This window comes from Danio aesculapii, chromosome 5, assembly GCF_903798145.1.
Source record: "Danio aesculapii chromosome 5, fDanAes4.1, whole genome shotgun sequence".
NCBI classification, from domain to species: Eukaryota; Metazoa; Chordata; class Actinopteri; order Cypriniformes; family Danionidae; genus Danio; species Danio aesculapii.
Window position 1 is genome coordinate 24,919,855 of NC_079439.1, and position 20,230 is coordinate 24,940,084.

Genomic DNA, 20,230 nt, shown 5'->3' on the forward strand with positions numbered 1-20,230 from the left:
CATTTTTTATTATACGTCCTCACTTTGCATATGATAGGTAATGTATGTCATGTATGTCTATCACTTATTTAGTGTTACTTGCTTCGAAGGATGGGACAGGAGAAAACTACATCATTTCAAAGTAATTCAAGTCATTTCAAAACTTCATTTACAAGTAAATTTAAGTGCAAATCCTGTGTGTGTGTGTGTGAGTGAGAGAGAAAGAGAGAGAGAAAGCATCCGCCGTGAAGCTGTGTCGCTTGAGATAGGCTGTCTGTCGCGTCCACGTTGGTGTTTTTGGAAGGCATACTGAATAGCTATACATTTTACATTCTTCCTTGGCCCCATTTGTACCTGCCATGTGCATAAACCGAACACTGATATTAATCTTGGGCGGTAATACGGTAATATGGTATATCACGGGATCTAAAAATAATCAGTTTCAGCACAGTTATACCGTCATAAAAAACAATGCACTTATATAGGAGACAAGTATTAAATATTATTTATTTAATGCCTTAAAATGCGTATGCGTTATTGTCATCACAGGACAGTGTGGAGGAGAGATAGAGGTGAGGTAAGATGGAGAGTTACGCACCAAGTGACCTGGTCTCGAAAAAGAACACAACCTCTGCGGTTTGGCAGTATTTCGGGTTTCGACCGAATGAGAAGGGAGACGTGGTAAATAAAAACTAGAGGTCTACATTCCCGCTGCTGTACCGCGGGAGCCGCAGGACCAGACCATATTTCTTGTGGTGCAGGAATTAATTTCCGAATAAAGCGCGGGAGCGGTCGGTAACTCTGGTGTAATTTGAATGGGATCAGGCGGTCTAAAAATATCGCTCCCAAGCGAGCTGTTTATGTGTGTGTGTGTGTGTGTGTGTGTGTGTGTGTGTGTGTGTGTGTGTGTGTATATGTGTGAATGAGAGAGAGCGTGATGCTGTGTGTCGCTTGTTTGGTGTGGTCTATGTGTGTGTGTGTGTGTGCGTGTGTGTGTGTGTGTGTGTGTGTGTGTATGTGAATGAGAGAGAGAGCGTGATGCTGTGCGTCGCTGGCTTGGTGCGGTCTATGCATGTGTGTGTGTGTGTGTATGTGTGAATGAGAGAGAGTGTTCCGCGCAGATCTCTATTACGAACAAGACAAACAGGTGACCGTGAACCTAACATCACATATACGGTATTCAGTTTCTGAATGGTTTAGGCACAAGCAAACAGTTTGGTGAAGCTGTCTGCGCCTTACATCATAATTTTTTTATTATGCACGGTAATACCGGATACCGAGGTAAAATAGGGAGGAGGTTTGACGGTATCAAAATTTGGATACCGCCCAAGCCTAGCTGATATAATGTATGAAATACAATCGGTTGTTGGCAAATATATTGGGTGCATATATTTGTAAATATAACCCTGAAAGAGTCATGCCTCCCCAGCCACAAACCTTACGCACGTCACTGCCTCAGACAGACGTAATCAGAATTGAATACAAACAGGAAGTGAATTTTCAGATTTCAACTAAAAATTACTAGGGCAAATATTTTTTTTCTTAATGACATGCACAGATGAATCGTTCACCACAAAACTATCAACGTGAGCTAACAAAATCATATGGGGAGTTTTGATTTCATGTGTACTTTAATGGCGTAATGATCCAAGATGTTGGTGCGGCGATCAGATGCAGCAGCTACTCCGGGTCCTAAAGAGGCTTTCATGTTTTTAAAATGTCATCCGTTCGTCCTCAAATGGTGTCAATTCATGTAAAAGTACTCGCATAGTCTGTCTGTATAGTTAGTATAATTAGATTGATACTCCAGTATGTTAGTTATCTATAGGTTTAAAATAGCTCTAACATTAAGTGTTGTGTTCATATTTATGATTCTGTTTATTTATGTAGCACCGTGCTCCTGCGAGACAGCATTTCCTTCCACTGTATGTCCACACATGTAGCGGAATGACAGTAAAGCTCAACTTGACTTGAGTAATTAGCTGTAAGCTTTGAATGCCTAAATAATCTAAATGTGAATTTAGAAGTCATTGTTTTAATACACGCTAGATTAAGAAGATGACCGTAAGATGAACATATTGATACAAATACCTCCTCAAAAATCTATTTTGATTTCAGGAGGACTTTAAAGGTATTTGGGAGCAAAATAACCATCTCACCCTTATCTTCCCCTGAACAAAACTGGTGATGTCTTCCCCAGAGTCGAACACAGAGAGAGTTCTGACGATGTTCTGCTGCAGCCAGTCCCAGTGCTGCGAGATCTCCTCTATAGATGCTCCTACACAAACACACACATTCATTATATCATGATTTATAGTCGGAGCCCTCTTATACACATTAACAGATGTGAAGCGCATCTCTCACCACAGGCGATAGTCCAGTACACCTGAGAGTCGGGTGTCTGGTGTAAAATGCGAAACGGGGCCACTTTGGCTGTGGAGTCAAGAACTGTGTCCAAGGTTCCGACCAGCAAGCCTAAAATTAAAATGACGGAAAACATATTATTAAAACATCTCCATGAGATCAACATTTTGTGACAATTCGTTAAAATTCTATATTTTTAGACAGTAAAATACCTATTATAAAATTAATAATTGCAACAATATAATATTTTAGGGGCTTTCACTTTTAATGGAATATGACAGTGAAGAGTAACAGGTACTTGGGTCACTGTGAGCATCATAGTGATTTGTGTCGATGCACTACTGACATTAATATAGTTTAAAACTATTATAAATTTAATTTAGGAAGGAAAAATTAAATTGACCAAAGGGCGCACTTTTTTTTACATGCAGCCCTGGTCAAAATAAAGAGTCTTGTTATTATTGGTTCACAGGATTTGCCATTAATATGAAGATGCTAAGAGTAAAACATACAGCATGGTTTCCGCTACGTTCATTCTTCCATGGCGGGGCGCCACGCCAAAATTGATCCCGCCACCGCTACATAACAGCTTCTCATTCAAAACTTTCAGTCGTGTTTTTTTTTTTTTTTTTTTTTTAATAGCGGGTGATAATCGCACTAAAACGTATTAAAAGGTAAGTGAAATATAACAGCGCAAACTTTTCAGTAACCATTGTAGTGCTTCGCGTTATTTGTTTAACCCTTACCTGGTTACGTGCTGACTGACTGACTGACTGACTGACTGGCTGACTGACAGACTGACAGGTGCGTGATGCGAGAGGCCAGCAAACACGACGTATAGCCGTCTCTCCGTTTCACTTTACTTCAGGACGCATTAATACCGCTCTGCAGGTCTATTGGAGACATTCATAAATATTTCTAGCAAATCTTAGAAATGTTGGAGACATACTTGTTACATAAATAAACTAAATCGCACTTCAGCAGCGTTTATTTGAGAGCGCACAAGAAAATGCACTTGAGCAGCATTTATTTGAGGGGGCGTGCAAGAAGTTTTGTGCACAAGCAGAGGAAATCGGTGTGCAAACAAAGAGATTTGCATGCTCGTAGGGCTATTACATAAATGCGAATGCGATCTTTTAATACTGTGCTCACAACATGGTAATTGGCAGATCTGTGTAAAAAAGGCCTGCCGCCACAGCTGGAAAAAATCCTAGAGGAAACACTGTGAAGTGCTCAGCATAAATGAGTACAGAGATCTCTCTTTTAAATTAATAATTTCTATAGGTTGCTTTACAATACAGGTATGTGCCAAAAATTAGAATATCGAGGGAAAGTCTATTTATTCCAATAATTTGTTTCAAAAAGTGAAACTCATGTGTTATATTAGTTCAATATATTTCAAGCCAATAAAAAAGGATCTTAAACATAAGTTGGCCTTTTGAAAATTGTGTTAATGTACTGTATTATGTCCTCAGTACTTTGTTGGGCCTACTTTTGCATTGATTACAGCATCAAGGTGGCATGGCATGGAGGCGATCAGCCTTTGACACAGTTGAGGTGTTATGGTAGCCCAACTTGCATTGATATTGTCTTTCAGCTCGCCTTCATTTCGGGGTCTCTGTTCCCTCATCTTCCCGCTACACAATAGCCCATAGATTTTCAATGAGGTTAGGGTCAGGTGAGTTTCCTGGCGAATTAAGAACAGGTATACCATGGTCCTTAAACCAAGTACAGGTAGCTTTGGCACTGTGTGCAGGTCTCAAGTCCTGCTAGGAAATAAAATCATCATCTCCTAAAAGCTTGTTGGCAACAGGAAGCATGAAGTGCTCTAAAACGTCCTGGTATAGCGCTACATTGACTGTGGACTTGAAAAAAGACAATGGACCCACTCCAGCACATGACATGGTTCTACAAACCATCACTGAGTGTAGAAACTTCACACTAGACTTTAAGCAGCTTGACTTTTGTGTCTCTCCACTCTTTCTACAGACTCTGGGATCTCGATTTCTAAATAAAATACAATATTTGCTTTCATCTGAAATAAGAACTTGGGACCACTGGCCAACAGACCAGTACTTTTTTCTCTTTAGCCCAGCACAGACGCTTCTATCGTTGTTTTTGGTTCAGGAGTGGCTTGACACATGGAGTTCTACAGCTGTAGCCCATGTTATGTAGAAATCTGTATGTCATATTTGTGCACCTTTTCCAGCCACATTTTCTCTTCCTCTTAACACTATTAATATACTTAGATACCTCACTCTGTGAGCATCCATTTCTTTTGCAATTGCCTTTTGAGACTTTTCCCCCTTATGGGGGGTTCCAATGATGGTCTTCTGCACAACTGAAAGTCAGCAGTCTTTCCCTTCATTCTGAAACCTACTAAACCAGACTCAGACAATTTCAAGGCATTGCATTAATTAGCGGACTAGACTGAGATACAGGGAGACAACAATGTTGAACTTTGTCATGATATTCTAATTTTGTGAAATACTGGATTTGAGTTTTTTCATCTTTATCCATAATCTTTAAAATTGAAACAAATAAAGGCTTGAAATATTTCACTTTGCATGTAGTGAACTAATATAACATACAAGTTTCACTTTTTGAAACAAATTATTGAAATAAATGGACTTTCCCTTGATATTCAAATTTTTGGCACATACCTGTATTGTTTATATATTGTTTATGCTACATGACATTAGTACTAAAGCCAAAACTGGAACTAATATGTACAAAAATTAACATCATTGTGCAATAATAAGTACAACCAAATTAATATGTTGGGCAGAAATATTCATGAGAAAATTATGAGAAACATTAAAAGTATCAAACTTAGTAGACATTTTGTAGGTTGTTATTTATGTCTGCAATAACTCGTTTTAATTTAAACATATTTTTTCTATTCCTAATGATGCTGTTAGATGAACAAACTTTTATTTTAGTGGACATAACTCTTTAATGAAACAGTTTTGCTTTAATGCACCAAAATACATTGGCTATATTCACTGAGAAATGGATAAAAATATTAATTTTCAAACGGGGATGCACTCATTTATGCTGAGCACTGTATGATTCTGTTTTTTTAATTAAAATAACTAACCTTGTCATTCTTTTACAGAACCAAGTTTACTTTAATTTTTAAAAAATGTGGTTCATTAAAACTATTCATCAAAAACGGCACAAAAAGCAGCTGTTAACAACATTACTAACATTAAAATTATTTATAGAAATATTTCTTGAACTCCTAATGAGAAAATATCAATGATTTCTAAGAGATCATGTTACACACACACACACACACACACACGCACACACGCACACACGCACACGCACACACACGCACACGCACACACTTCAATTACTTCTTTCAGGGTCTCCAAGGCATCGGCATGGAAAAATATTTCAGTGTTAGTCATTGAAATCTGTCCTTTTGCACTGCCTGCACACACTGCTTCTGAAAGACGCTGGTGTGTTACGGCCCTCAGCCATGAAGCAAAGGTTGCCATGGTGATGAACTCCAAAGGAAGAAAATAGTCACTAATTATTAGAGTAAAACCCATAATCAGCTCAACAATAACTCTGGCCATACACTCCTCTGCGCTGCGACATCATGACATTACAACATGTATTACTAACGAACCATTTAATAATAAAGAGTTAATTTTATTTATTAAGACAAGTCAAATCCCATCTGGATACACAGTGATTCATGCAATACAATTTCAAGCAAATCTTACATTAAAGCAGTTGAATTCAGTTATAACTATTTGCCGTTGACTGCGGGCAATTCCCACTGGGCCAATACCAATAATTCTAATGCATTAAATCAGAGATGCTCAAACTAGGGCCCGCAGGCCAAAGTTGGCCAATGCTAACCTTTGGCCCATCATCCCATCTGAGAAGAGAGGGGCAATGATGGGGATGGTATAGAGACTGTCATTTCTAATTTAATGTAACTTTTTGTTTGTTTGTTTTATTGCTAAACTACAAAAAGCTAATGCAAATTAAATGAATCAGATTTTTTTTGGAATGTACATACTGTCACCCGACAGATAGAGGACAACCCAGAGATATCAGGGAGCAAATGAAGGCAAAAACAGATTCTGTTTGACTAACGTATACAGCATAGAACTCCACTGTGCAATAATTGTGATTATTTATGATTTTATTGTAATAAGTTATAAAAATAAAAGTGTATAAGGAGTTTATATGGGTTAAAGTAATGCTTTCAGTTTATATTTAAATATTATCAAATAAGTTAGGAAATAACCTAAATTACCCCACAGCCATATCACCCTGCAGCCCAAGACCAGTTATTCACTGAAGCTAAGCAGGGCTGAGCCTGGTCAGGACCTGGATGGGAGAGCACTTAGGAAAACTAGGTTACTAATGGAAGTGGTGTTAGTGAGGCCAGCAGGGGGCGCTTAACCTGCGGTCTGTGTGAGTCCTAATGCCCCAGTATAGTAAAGGGGACACTATACTGTCAGTGAGCGTCGTCTTTCACATGAGACGATAAACCGAGGTCCTGACTCTCTGTGGTCATTAAAAATCCCATGGTACTTCTCGTAAAGAGTAGGAGTGTAGCAGTGTCCTGGCCAAATTGCCTCCATCGGCCCTCATGTCACAATGCACTCAATGGAGCTAGTGAAATCACTTTGACGGGTAGGTTAGGCTAGGGTGGGGTTACGTGAGCCCATTCAAAAGAAATACACATTACATTACCTTTACCTGGAAACTTTAATGTAATTTAGTGTTGTATATTTTCCATTGACCCATGGGTCTCAATATTTAGTTTTTGGCTCTTCAGACTAAAACGTTTGGGCACCCCTGCATTAAATGCTGCAGGTCAGTTGGTTCAACCCTCTTTATTTGTAAAGCTAATATGCAGTAAGTCAGTCAGTGTGACTGTTTTCAGGACTATTTAACTTTTTAATTTGTGTGTGTGTGTGTTTAAAAAGCATGTATTTTAAATTGTAAGTTTGTACAATAGTTGGTTTTAAGCAAACAATTTGAATAAAATGTAACATTTTAGGAGCACAGCACAACTCACTTATATATGCTACTCTTCAAGGAAAACCATTACCATCCGAACAAACCATTATTTACAATTAGGTGTCACATAATAACAGTAGATTTAGTACATTTATTTAATGAAAAAAGCAGTAATTAGTCGCTCTGTAATTCTTTGATAACCTATTTACGTTTTCAACGTTTAAAACATATTGAAATAACACTGTAAATTGGCTTAAAATAGCATCAAACCTACAACAATCATGTTGCCCTTTACTCCTAAAATACTCTCAAGCCACATCGCCAATCAATACAGCCTTCCCTTCAGACCGACTTTGAAGAGATAGGATCAGGATAGGATCTGCCAACGAACACGCCGAATCCACCTGAAAACCTAAACAACCTGACGTCACGCCGTGACGCAACAACTCCTGTCAAAGAGGAGATGAAGCCCATCTACCCAAGTATATGGAAGGCCATTGGGGCCAAAACGTCTGCAACAAACGCGTTTATACGTTATTACGTGTTAACACGTAATTTACGCGTTAACACGCAATTACGCGTTAACACGTAGGTACGTGTTAACACGTGATTTACGTGTTAACACGCAATTTACGTGTTAACGCGTTTTTTTTTAACTAGTGTCATTTTTAAAGCACTATCCTTTAATAATTTCTCCAACCTGCTCATTTTAAAATGTATAATGTCATTTCACTTAAATCACAATAAATGTTTTGGAGTCAATGAACTGTAGTAGATATTTTGTATAATGAAAGGCCAAACATCTTCTGCAATGTTATGTTTGATGGCCGGGGACATTATAATTCTTGTCATTCAGCTGCTGAGATTTCTTTGAAAATGTGTCCAGAGAAATCAGTATGAGCTTTATTTGACAAGTGTGGGCAATCACACTAGAAATGTTTTGTGTGTTTTTTCAGGAGCACAGGATACATACAAATCAACACAAGGACACAGAATGACATAAGTGGATATAAAATAAACAATAAAACATTTTGGTTACAAAAATCATAAACAGTAAGGGTTGTGTATATGTATGACCATAAAAATAAACAGGTAACAACTGATCTAATAATAAAGATCTATAGAGATAAAGATGTGTAGAGATCTGAAGGTTGGACGGGTGCACAGCAATAATCCTCTCCGCTATCCTGACAGTCCGCTGCAGTCTTCTTATGTCTGATTTGGTGGCTGATCCGAACCAGACAGTAATTGAAGTTTTGTCAGATGAAGTGGCGGCAGATTGTGCATTCTCATACTACATGTAACAGGTCATTAATTACTAAACACATAAATGATTTAATGCAGAGTAGCCTATCTTGGTGAGGTTTATGTCTGCAAATAATGCACATATTGTAGAACAAACATTTTATAAAATTACTGTATTTCTTAATAATTTTGTGTTATACATTCATGCTTGTAATATATATTTATTGTTTACAGAACTTTGCACTATGTACTTTTTGTTACTCTACTGGAAGCTCCAATCACCAAGACAAAATATTCTTGTGTGTAAACAAATGAGGTAAGAAAAACCCAAATTATGATTAACTGGATCAAAATTACAAGATAAAAAGCAGAAATTATGATTTAATAACTCAAAATTATGACTGAATAAATCTGTAGAAATTACATTACAACAATAGGTGGCCACAAAGCACCATCTAAATGTAGAACTTAATTCTCCAAGGATGATTTTATAAAAAGTTTTTTTTTTGCAAATTATTATAGTTATTGAATCCTTAACTGAGAATTGTGTGAAAATATACATTTATTTTACATCAAATATAATACATTGTTTAATAACATGTACATATTTGTAATAGTTATATAAATAGGCTAAAGGGCAATTTTTTCGATATTCATTTTCTTTTCAGCTTAGTCCCTTTAGTAATTTGGGTTTACCACAGGTGAATGAATCGCCAACTCATTCAGAACGTTTTACACAACGGATGCCCTTTCAGCTGAAGCCCAGCACTTCACACAGACAATTTAGCTTACCCAATTTACCTATACAGCATGTCTTTGCACCCGGAGGAAACCCACGCAAGCAGGAGGAGCAGGGATGGGAAAAAATACATTGAAATTCATTCATTTTCTTTTCGGCTTAGTCCCTTTATTAACCAGGGGTCACCACAGAAGGATGAACTGCCAACTTATCCAGCATATGTTTTACGCAGCGGATGCCCTTCCAGCTGCAACCTATCACTAGGAAACACCCATACTATGGACAATTTAGCCTACCTAATTCACCTGTTCTGCATGTCTTTGGACTTGTGGGAGAAACCGGAGCAGCCAGAGAAAACCCACAGGAACGAGGAGAGAACATGCAAACTCCACACAGAAATACCAACTGACCCAGCCAAGGCTCGAACCAGCAACCTACTTGCTGTGAGGCTACAGTATACTGCGCCACCGCATCACATTGAAATGCATTTTATAATACTAACTACATCCATTTTCCATGTATCGAAATAAACTTCAAAATACAACAGCCACAAATACATCTAAATAAAACACTTTTACAAGAGAGCATTGTAAAATAGTCGGTCAATCCCTTCATCATTAAACTGACTAAGTTAAGTAAACGATGTTTGACAGCAACAGCGTTTGAGCAAGTTTAATTCAGCTTGTCAACTTATTCACCTCTACATGAGGAGGTATTCATAAACTAGTTTCTTTCAAGTCTAAATTTCATACAGAAAGTACTGTCTTGAAGAGGTTCGCTGTAAATCACAAAAAAAAAAAAAATAGATAGATAAAGAGTTAGACTATATTGCTTCATTGTGTTTTCATCCATCAAGTGGCCATTAAAATGGACAATCTTTTAACAGTCTTAAATTAAAAGTTATATGAAGAGGTTACTTAAATTTTTTTGTTTACATGTTTTTATTAATAAATCTTTTATCTCTATACTCAAATGTAAAAACATTTTCTGAAAACTACTAAAATATTCAGTTTTAATAATTTCCATAAATCATGTTTTCAAGTGTACTCTTCAAAAGGTTTATATATATTTTTTTAAATCAAGGAGCTCGTTTGACAAAAATATGTAACAGACTAAAATTTGGTAGAAATATTGAATTAGAATTAAAGAAATGTGAAGAACACACTTCAATCCTCAGCCCCAGAGTGAAGAGTCAGCACAGGGTTAAGAAGAGAGAAAAATATAAATATTTCAATAAAATAAATTATTTTATTAATAAGATCTTTATTAGAAATATAGGAAATTTAATAGAAAGTAGTTGTCAAGTGACTAGCTTACCTAATGCAAAAAAAAAAAAAAAAAAAAAAAAAAAAAAAAAACCCACACAAACTTCCCTGAGCTTCCCCTCTCAAACGAACAGGTGAAAGGATATACAATATAAAAAGGCACTCACCCTTTAGTCACACTTGGAAGTAAATCTCAAATTAAGTACACAAAATAGTAAATAGTAATGGACATGCAGGAACAATAATATTAATTTGGCTTTAAGGCTTAATCCAACTACCACAACCACTAGTGACCACTATCACAAATACCAACTAGGAAGTGTTCCTCAACTCACTATAGATTCAGAAGGCAGTATTTATAGCCAAACCACTCTGACTCAGGCAGGTTCATAATGATTAGCAGCTGGAAGCTAATTAACATGAGAGCTGGGCAGAGCACAAGGGTGACATTTTTGGAAAAGGTCAAAGGTGGAAAATCAGAGTGGAGCACAATACAATATTCAAGGCTTACACATAAAATTATGTTTTGGCTGTAACAAATACAAAACATAAAACATGATAACCATAAAAATGGACTCATCCTGTTGTATAGACTGGAGTAGTATTAAATATTTGTGCATTATATATACTGTTTTATGCCACTTTGACATCTTTAGACAGAATTGTAATCTATCTATCTATCTATCTATCTATCTATCTATCTATCTATCTATCTATCTATCTATCTATCTATCTCTCTCTCTCTCTCTCTCTCTCTCTCTCTCTCTCTCTCTCTCTCTCTCTCTCTCTCTCTCTCTATATATATATATATATATATATATATGTGTGTGTGTGTGTGTGTGTGTGTGTGCGTGTGTGCGTGTGTGTGTGTCATTAATTGGTATATTTGTATGTCCTGATATTTATTTGAAAGTATATGTTTTATACTATATAATAGAAATTAACATTTTAAATCTCATTTTCAGTTAAAGATTCAATTTACTATAAAGATTTCATTAGATTAATTATTCACCTCCACCTTGGACCTCCAATTTTGATTTTTATCCAATAATTTAGACTTTTCTAAATCATAATCTCTATTTCTAAAGCATGATTTTGCCGTATCTGGCAGAAACTGGCTTCGATAAATAACTGAACCAGACATTAAACAGCAGCAATACTTGCTGCTTTCGGTTTGTATTTCTTAACGCACTTCCGCGTGCGTTACTTTCCCGTCATGATCTTGGTTGATGAGGTAAGGTCACCGTAAGCGCATCGTAGTGCTTCGGTCACTTCATCATGAATAATTCAAGTAAAACGTAGCTGTGGTGTCCCGATGACTGTGTCTGTCGTAACAGCTCGTAATCCTTCTCGTAAATATTAATGTGGTGATGCGCGCAATCGTTTTGTTACACAATGGCTACGTCGAGCCTACGCCATCTGGTCCACTTCCTTTAAAAGGAGCTCAACATATTTGGCAGCGAGGAATAAGGCAGAGATTGCGCTGAGACAGTTTCCTATTTCAATTTCCGATAGCCTGCTTCTTTACCAGTCATCTAACTGTAAAATAGCGTTGGGCTGTATTCATACGAGGATAAAAAAATACGAGAGAGAGAGAGAGAGAGACTAGCTAAAATAATTTAAATGAAATAGTCTACATTAACAAACCGTATGCCTTTTCGGGGGGTTGCTGAATAAACTTAGTGACCGTCCTTTTTAGTACGAGCTCTGATAAACCGTCATGAAATGCACATACTGTTCTCTCATCATTTCTTTTTAGCTCTGAAAATCGGATTTCTTGTCAAAATAAAAGTCCCCATAAACAACAGAAGTAAAGTGATCCTTAAACATAAAGAAATGTAAGATAACTCTTATTAACGTCTGTTACAGTGTTAATTAACACATTAGTGGTAACAAGAACAAACAATGAGCAAATTAACATTAGATAATGCTGGAGTGTACACTACAATAAATTACACTCACAAATGCTTTGTTAATGGTAATAGTAAATCATATTAATAAATGGTTAACAAGCATGAAAAACATGCAGGTTGAAGCTGAGAATTCCAATACTCTAAAACCTGAATGTTATTCATGCTTGTTCACTACACAAAGACATTTATTTCAGACAGATTCCTCTGGCATCCAAAGTTCCTCCTGATGGAATGTGGCTCTTCTTCATTTGGTGATTTACCCTGGATATCGTGGCTCTTGATCATCTCAAACAAACACAATCTGTCTTGGTCACAGATACGCCAGCGAGATGCACACCAACAGTTTATCCTCTTTTTAATTCTGATATGTCACTCATTATGTTGTGTGCATTGCGACATTTTAAAGAGCCCATATTATAGATGAAATAGGGTCATATGTAGGTTGTAAGGGTCTCCAACAACAGTCTAATATGCATGCAAGGTCAAAAAACACTTTGATGGTCTTATAATATGCATTTATTTTTACCTAGTTATCCCAGCGACTCCCATATGAATCGTTCAGCGATTCATTTGTACCCAAACCCCTCCTCAGCGCGAAGCTAATCTGCGCTGATTGGACCAATGACAGCCTGCTGCGATTGGTCGACGACACTGACAGGCTTCAGGGCGAGACGGAGTGAAATGCCCAGCAGATTATCAACAATATAAAAGTAGTCACAGTGTACACACGCTTCATAGTGGATTTTGGCTGCCAGTGGGTGAATGTAAATACAGACGATGGACTAGAAAATACTGACGACTAACTATTTTATCAAGCAAAAAGTTACACACACGCAGACACAGGGCCGGCGCGTCCAGAATAGAGACGGCGCGGCGGCGACACCTCCCTCCCCCTCCGCGTCCTCAGTTACATCCGCGATTACAACCCTAAGATTTCAACCGCGACACCCCCTAAAGTCCTCACTTTACAAACGGGTCCCTTTGATCACCCTTTGCCTAGAGCTTTACCCTATTCAGAGACACGCACACACACACACACATCAACCTCCTAAGAGGAGACACTCACACAAACGACCGTCCTCAGAGGAGCCACACACACAAACACATTACACACACACACATAGCTGACTATCCATAAACAAAGCGGCACGCGTCGCGTTTTCAACGTGGCTTTACACGCGATATGAGAATATAAAGAGTTAACCTGATACAGCACACGCGGTTACAAGTAACAAAACACAACTAAATGCATAATTTGCAAGCTAGAGTAAACGAGGCAACAATTTTAATCGCACGTACTTACACTGGTGAAATGGGGGAAGAAACTGATTCATGATCCACTGATGCTTGTTCTGACAGTCTATACTGATCCTTCCTTTAACAAACTGAAGAAGTCTTCTTTGAAAGCAGGTAGTTTCCAGAGGCTCTCGATCTGCTCAAGGCTAGGCTATATGCTAAGGTTTCATCTTTGGGTGAACTGTCAATACTCTCCATCTGCACAGCGTGACTTCATTCTACTGGTGTCTGTGTGTGTCTCTCTGTGTGTGTGTGTCTGTGTGTGTCTCTGTGTGTGTGTGTGAGTGACTTTTTTCTGTTAGTGGGCGGAGCCGCAGGTTTCAAATCTCCCGGGCTTGCGCGTGCAACTACTTGTGTTTCGTAGCTGCGTCATCGCGAAACACCTAATAACTCGTTATCAAGACGACTCGTTTGAAGCACTATGAGTCGACTCTTTTATAGATGAATCAATAGTTTTAAACACTGTACACTTACAGATTTAAGCCTTAGCTGGATATTTCACTTCACTTAGAGCTATGTGACACACTACATGGAAGGGCATTTTCAAAAACCCATAATATGGGCTCTTTAAGAAAAACTCTGTTACTAAACCTTCACAGTCTGCGCTTACTGCTGGAATCCGCAATCAATGAAGATTGGTCACCAAGGAGATATGAGTCCTCTCGCGCGCTCACTCGGTCTCTCTCCTTTCGCTTGAATTACAGTTAGCTTAGTTCATAAACAATCATTTTATAAAATACATAATTTATCCAGGCCTAAACCGAATATGCAATATTATCCTTGCATAATTATCAAAGCGAAATAAGCTAGGGCTCATTTTATATATAAACTATACCTATACATTTTAACAAAATTTTAAGTAATAGAACATTATACGTAAAAAAGAAATTTTATACAGTAGGGTAGTAGGTAAAAAGCATTTTTTCCCCCCAAGCAGCATTTTTCATTCTGCAGGCTGTTCGCTCTGGCATATGGTCAAATATTTGTAACCTAGCCTATAATAAATAAAAAGCAGAGTTATTCTGCAATTAGGTGCTCTATCAGGCACACTCTTAAGAGTATCTTGTAGTGTGCTGTGCCGCAGTTTTCATATCTTCTAGTGTGCGCACGTTTAAGATTTGAGATAATGAAATCGCAGAAGATTCGCCTCGTGTGCGCTGCAACCAGATTTTATTATCGGTTAGGATTTTAAAACTCCTGCAGGAAGTGAGGAGAAAATGAAACCACATCAGAATGAGGAAAAATCAGATGTGCATGACATAATCTTTAAAATAATGAGAAATTAAAAATGTAGCAGACATATGACAGGGGTTTGAGACACAACAATTACAGTGGAGCATTAATCAAACCCTTATTTTCCACACAACAAAAGAAATCATCCATTCATAGGCAGGAGCAAAAACATACACTTGTATTTTTCTTGGAAAATTATCTTTTTGAAACATTTGATTTGATATAATTTGTATCTTAATTGTAATGTGTGTTTTTTTCTTTCTCCGTTATCTACACAATAAACAAGAGGGAATACCATCTGAAGTGCACAAGTCCGCTATATGCTTCAGCGCCAAAACACCATTTTTAAAATTTTATGTGCAATATTTACTGTTTTAGAGAAGCCTGATTTATACTGTTTTGATTATTAATGACATTATCATTCATTGCGCAGGTCTCTTTGAATGAGCCAGGCTTTACAAGCTATTTGCAGCACTGACCTTGTTCCCAGATTACTTCGGAAGAACGAACTTGGTTGGATGATAAAACTCAGAAACTCATTGTGAGAACGGAGATGCTCTGTGCATGCCTGGCCGCAATGCGTGATTTATTTTTTTAATTTGAGAGTCTACATGCTGAATTGTGCCAGTCTGTCAAGATAAAATTGCTAACAACATCTTAATATTTAAAAAAAAGTATTAAAGTTTGCATAATAATTGATCGACATATATACACACACACACACACTACACACATTTTATATATATATGTGCACAGGGGGGTGGCCCGGTGCCTAGAGCCACTGCCCGTTTGCCTTCATTGGCTGAAGTGCACCTCTTGCTCAATCGAGAATATATATATATATATATATATATATATATATATATATATATATATATATATATATATATATATATATATATATATATATATATACTATAAGACTTATTATGACTATATATATAAGATAATGTGGGAAATATTATTTTAAATTAACATTTTGCATTGACTTCAACTGCATGTGTTACCCACTACAATGCAAAGGTACTTGTCAAGTAAATTACCATGGAACATTAGTTTAAGTTTAGGTTATTTCATTAGCTTGTTTAAGAAAACTGCATGCTTGAAAAAATGACATTTTCAGTTAAAGATTTAATAACTCTCTAAAAAACTTTGTTTTATTAGATTAATCATCTTTAGAGAATTAAGTTCTACATTTAGATGGTTGTTTTTCGCCACCTATTGTCATAATGTAATTTCTACAGATTTATTCAGTCATAATTTTGAGTTATTAAATCATTATTTCGACTTTTTATCTTGTAATTTTGATTTAGTATATCATAATTTAGTTTTTTTCTTAAAAGGCAGAAAGGAGCTTAGTTATTAAATAGTTTTATGGAAACTTGTCAATTATTTATTGTCAGTTGTTTGCACACAAGAATATTTTGTCTTGGTGATTGGAACTTCCAGTACAGAGACAAAAGTACATAGTACAAAGTTCTGTAAACAATAAACATATATTACAAGCATAAATGTATAACACAAAATTATAAATTATAAAATGTTTGTTCTACAATATGTGCATTATTTGCAGACATAAACCTCACCAAGATAGGCTACTCTGCATTAAATCATTTATGTGTTTAGTAATTAATGACCTGTTACATGTAGTATGAGAATGCACAATCTGCCACCACTTCATCTGACAAAACTTCAATTACTGTCTGGTTCGGATCAGCCACCAAATCAGACATAAGAAGACTGCAGCGGACTGTCAGGATAGCGGAGAGGATTATTGCTGTGCACCCGCCCAACCTTCAGATCTCTACACATCTTTATCTCTATAGATCTTTATTATTAGATCAGTTGTTACCTGTTTATTTTTATGGTCATACATATACACAACCCTTACTGTTTATGATTTTTGTAACCAAAATGTTTTATTGTTTATTTTATATCCACTTATGTCATTCTGTGTCCTTGTGTTGATTTGTATGTATCCTGTGCTCCTGAAAAAACACACAAAACATTTCTAGTGTGATTGCCCACACTTGTCAAATAAAGCTCATATTGATTTCTCTGGACACATTTTCAAAGAAATCTCAGCAGCTGAATGACAAGAATTATAATGTCCCCGGCCATCAAACATAACATTGCAGAAAATGTTTAGACTTTCATAATTCAAAATATCTACTACAGTTCATTGACTCCAAATCATTTATTGTGATTTAAGTGAAATGACATTATACATTTTAAAATGAGCAGGTTGGAGAAATTATTAAATGATAGTGCTTTAAAAATGACACTAGTTAAAAAAAAACGCGTTAACACGTAAATTGCGTGTTAACACGTAAATCACGTGTTAACACGTACCTACGTGTTAACGCGTAATTGCGTGTTAACGCGTAAATTACGTGTTAACACGTAATAACGTGTAAACGCGTTTGTTGCAGACGTTTTGGCCCTAATGGCCTTCCATACAAGTAGTCTCCCTTTAAACCAGCTCAGGCTTTAGCTTAGCTTTGATACATAATATCTGAAGGAATGTTGCGTTTTTAAGTACATTAACGCGCACGTCAGTTTACCGCAGTGGTGACGTCAGCAACCAAAACAGCACATCATCAATCCACTGACAGCGAAACTTGGAAAAACATCATATCTGCATTAACCATTGACCTGTTGCAAAAGCACTTTGTGTTTGAACTGAAATCAATAGTCTGCATGATCCATACAGGTGTATTTTAAAGCGTAACACAGAAAAGGCATTAGATTTGGACATATTTAGCACGTTTATTAAGGCATCAGTGTCATGTGTTGTGTTTAATGCTTGCACACGGATATCCGCGCGCTCCCGGTACCTGTCAATCCCCCGCTGTCCTCTCCGTATCCGCGTCTGCGCTGCAGCACGAAGTAATCATTGGATTTCTCCGTCACCCATAATTTCAGCGCGTTTTTGAGAAGCACCTCTTCGGGTTTGAGCCACATGCTGGAATTTGTCTTCAGAGATCCGCGTCCTCTCGCATGCCACTCGTATCATGTCAAGCGCATACACCCGTAGATTGAGCGTTGTTTGCTCTTGCGCCGCTTTTCCCACGTCGACAGAAACCGAGCCAAAGACAGCGACAGCGACGCCACTGGGATTGTAGTTTTCCACATCTGCCCCACTGACTGGAGGAAAGCGCTGCCCTGAAAACTACAGACTACACTTCCCACAATCCCCGCTAAACCTCATGATTTTGTTTCAAATTATTTAAAGGGGCAGCATATGTTTACCGCCGGGTTGTCAGCGATACAATCCAGTGTCGGTTTATCTCTTGCGTGGGGGTGAAAAATTGACGATTAAAAAAAACAATATGTGCTACTATTGTAGAGTTAAATTCTATTAACTAGATACACTACTTTTTTAGGCCAGACCTGATAAGTAACTTCCAACTGTAATAAATCTTGAACGCTTCAGAGTATATACAAATTAATAAATGTTAAGATGCAAAACCCTCTAAATCCATCAGACCTCTTTTCTTGTAAATGAGCATTTTCTATCAGGCTCCTATAATTAGGTTCAGATGTTTCATTTTATATGTAATGATAAGGTCATTAGCTAGTAAATAAAATACCTTTTTTTCATAAACGTCACTTTAGACAATTCTTTGGTTTTTAACAAAGTAGATTTTCTTTTGCGTCAAAACCAGCTGAATCCACTAATGCTTTTTATGCAAAAACCTCTAAACCCACCTATTGGAACAAGACAGTGTATCTAGTTGAAAATACCTAAAGATGCAATTAGAAATTATTTAACCAAATATAAAACACATACACAAACCACCTAAAATTTTAAATATATAAATTTATCAAGTAAGTGGCGGTTCATTCCGCTGTGGTAACCCCTGATAAACCAGGGAAAAATCAGAAGGAAAATGAATGAATGAAATCTGTAAAGTAAGTCAATAACATTAAAACTGACATTAATTAAATCTTAACAATCTGTTGTCATTTCTGATATTTGGGATTTAGATTTAATGTAAGTAGAGCAATGTAAACATTGCAAACATTGTAAGCTAAGCTTGGTAGTTTCAAATAATATAGTGTAAAAACATTGTGAAACATCAATATCTGTACATGACCATTAATATAAAAAGCTTATCAGACATATAGGTATTATGAAGTAATACAAATAATGCATAGTTTTACATATTATAATTATCTTTTTAAAAATACCTTAAATTAGCAAATAAAACACAAGGTAGGCCTACTGGGCAAAAAGGGGATATCTCTCAGACAATTTTAGAAGCTGTCTTTTGTTCATTTTCATGTGCCATTCACTTACAGTCAGACAGCCTCACCCAGTTCATCAAACTCCGTCTTTTAAAATCTAAATCGGAATATGTCTCCTCATAAAGCCGTATCAGTGCGCTGCTACATTGAAAAAATATGATTCGATTCGCGCCTTCTGATTGGTTCTCTGGAAATAGCGGCTTTTGCTGTCAAAGGCCGCATTTACACTGCACTGTCCAAGTGCATGGTACTTTGAGGCTTTTTTAGTTTTTTAACGAATGTAGTTGTTTAGATTGCAACTATGCAGTTTACTCATAGGGATAGAGCCTATTTTAAATATGTATGCTTCCAGAAATACAGTGCGTTGGCATCCATCAGCCTGTCATTAAGCAGAGCAAACACGGTTGACTTTGTCCATCCACAGGATGGTGACAGAGACCGCATTATAAGCCCTTAGAGGAGAAAAGATTTACGTATTTTTACAGCTGATCAAAATATTCTAAAATTGGTGAGTTACTTTCTAAGTTGATCTGTCTTTTTTGTATGTTGTAGTACTGTATTTATACCAGGGGTGGGCAAACTCGGTCCTGGAGGGCCGGTGTCTTACATAGTTTAGCTTTAACTCGAATCAAACACACCTGAACATGCTAATCAGTGTCTTCAAGATCACTAATTATCTACAAGCAGGTGTGTTTGATCAGAGTTGGAGCTATACTGTGCAGGACACCGGCCCTCCATAACCGAGTTTGCCCACCCCTGATTTATACCATAGTAACTGTAGTGTATTGAGTGTGAGATGGGATTCATCATGTGTGTATTTTGTGTTGGCCACTCTTTCTAAAACCATGAGTTACTTTTTGGTTGGCCATCTGTTTGTTTCTAATGAGTCTCCTGTTTTCGTTACTGCAGACTAGTTCAGTAAATAGAAAGAAGAAATGCATGCATGTGCTTAG

At 37.0% G+C, this 20,230-nt stretch overlaps 1 protein-coding gene across 1 annotated transcript in view; it reads right to left on the bottom strand.

Annotated features, from left to right (window-relative positions):
• tbc1d8b (TBC1 domain family member 8B) overlaps positions 1-18,118 on the bottom strand; it is a 46,200-nt gene extending 28,082 nt beyond the window's left edge. The window contains 3 exon segments of the mRNA XM_056457688.1: positions 2,139-2,257; positions 2,344-2,454; positions 17,864-18,118. Of these exon segments, the coding sequence (XP_056313663.1) occupies positions 2,139-2,257; positions 2,344-2,454; positions 17,864-17,990 (357 nt within the window). The 5' untranslated portion in view covers positions 17,991-18,118.
• Positions 18,119-20,230: the final 2,112 nt, after the last annotated feature.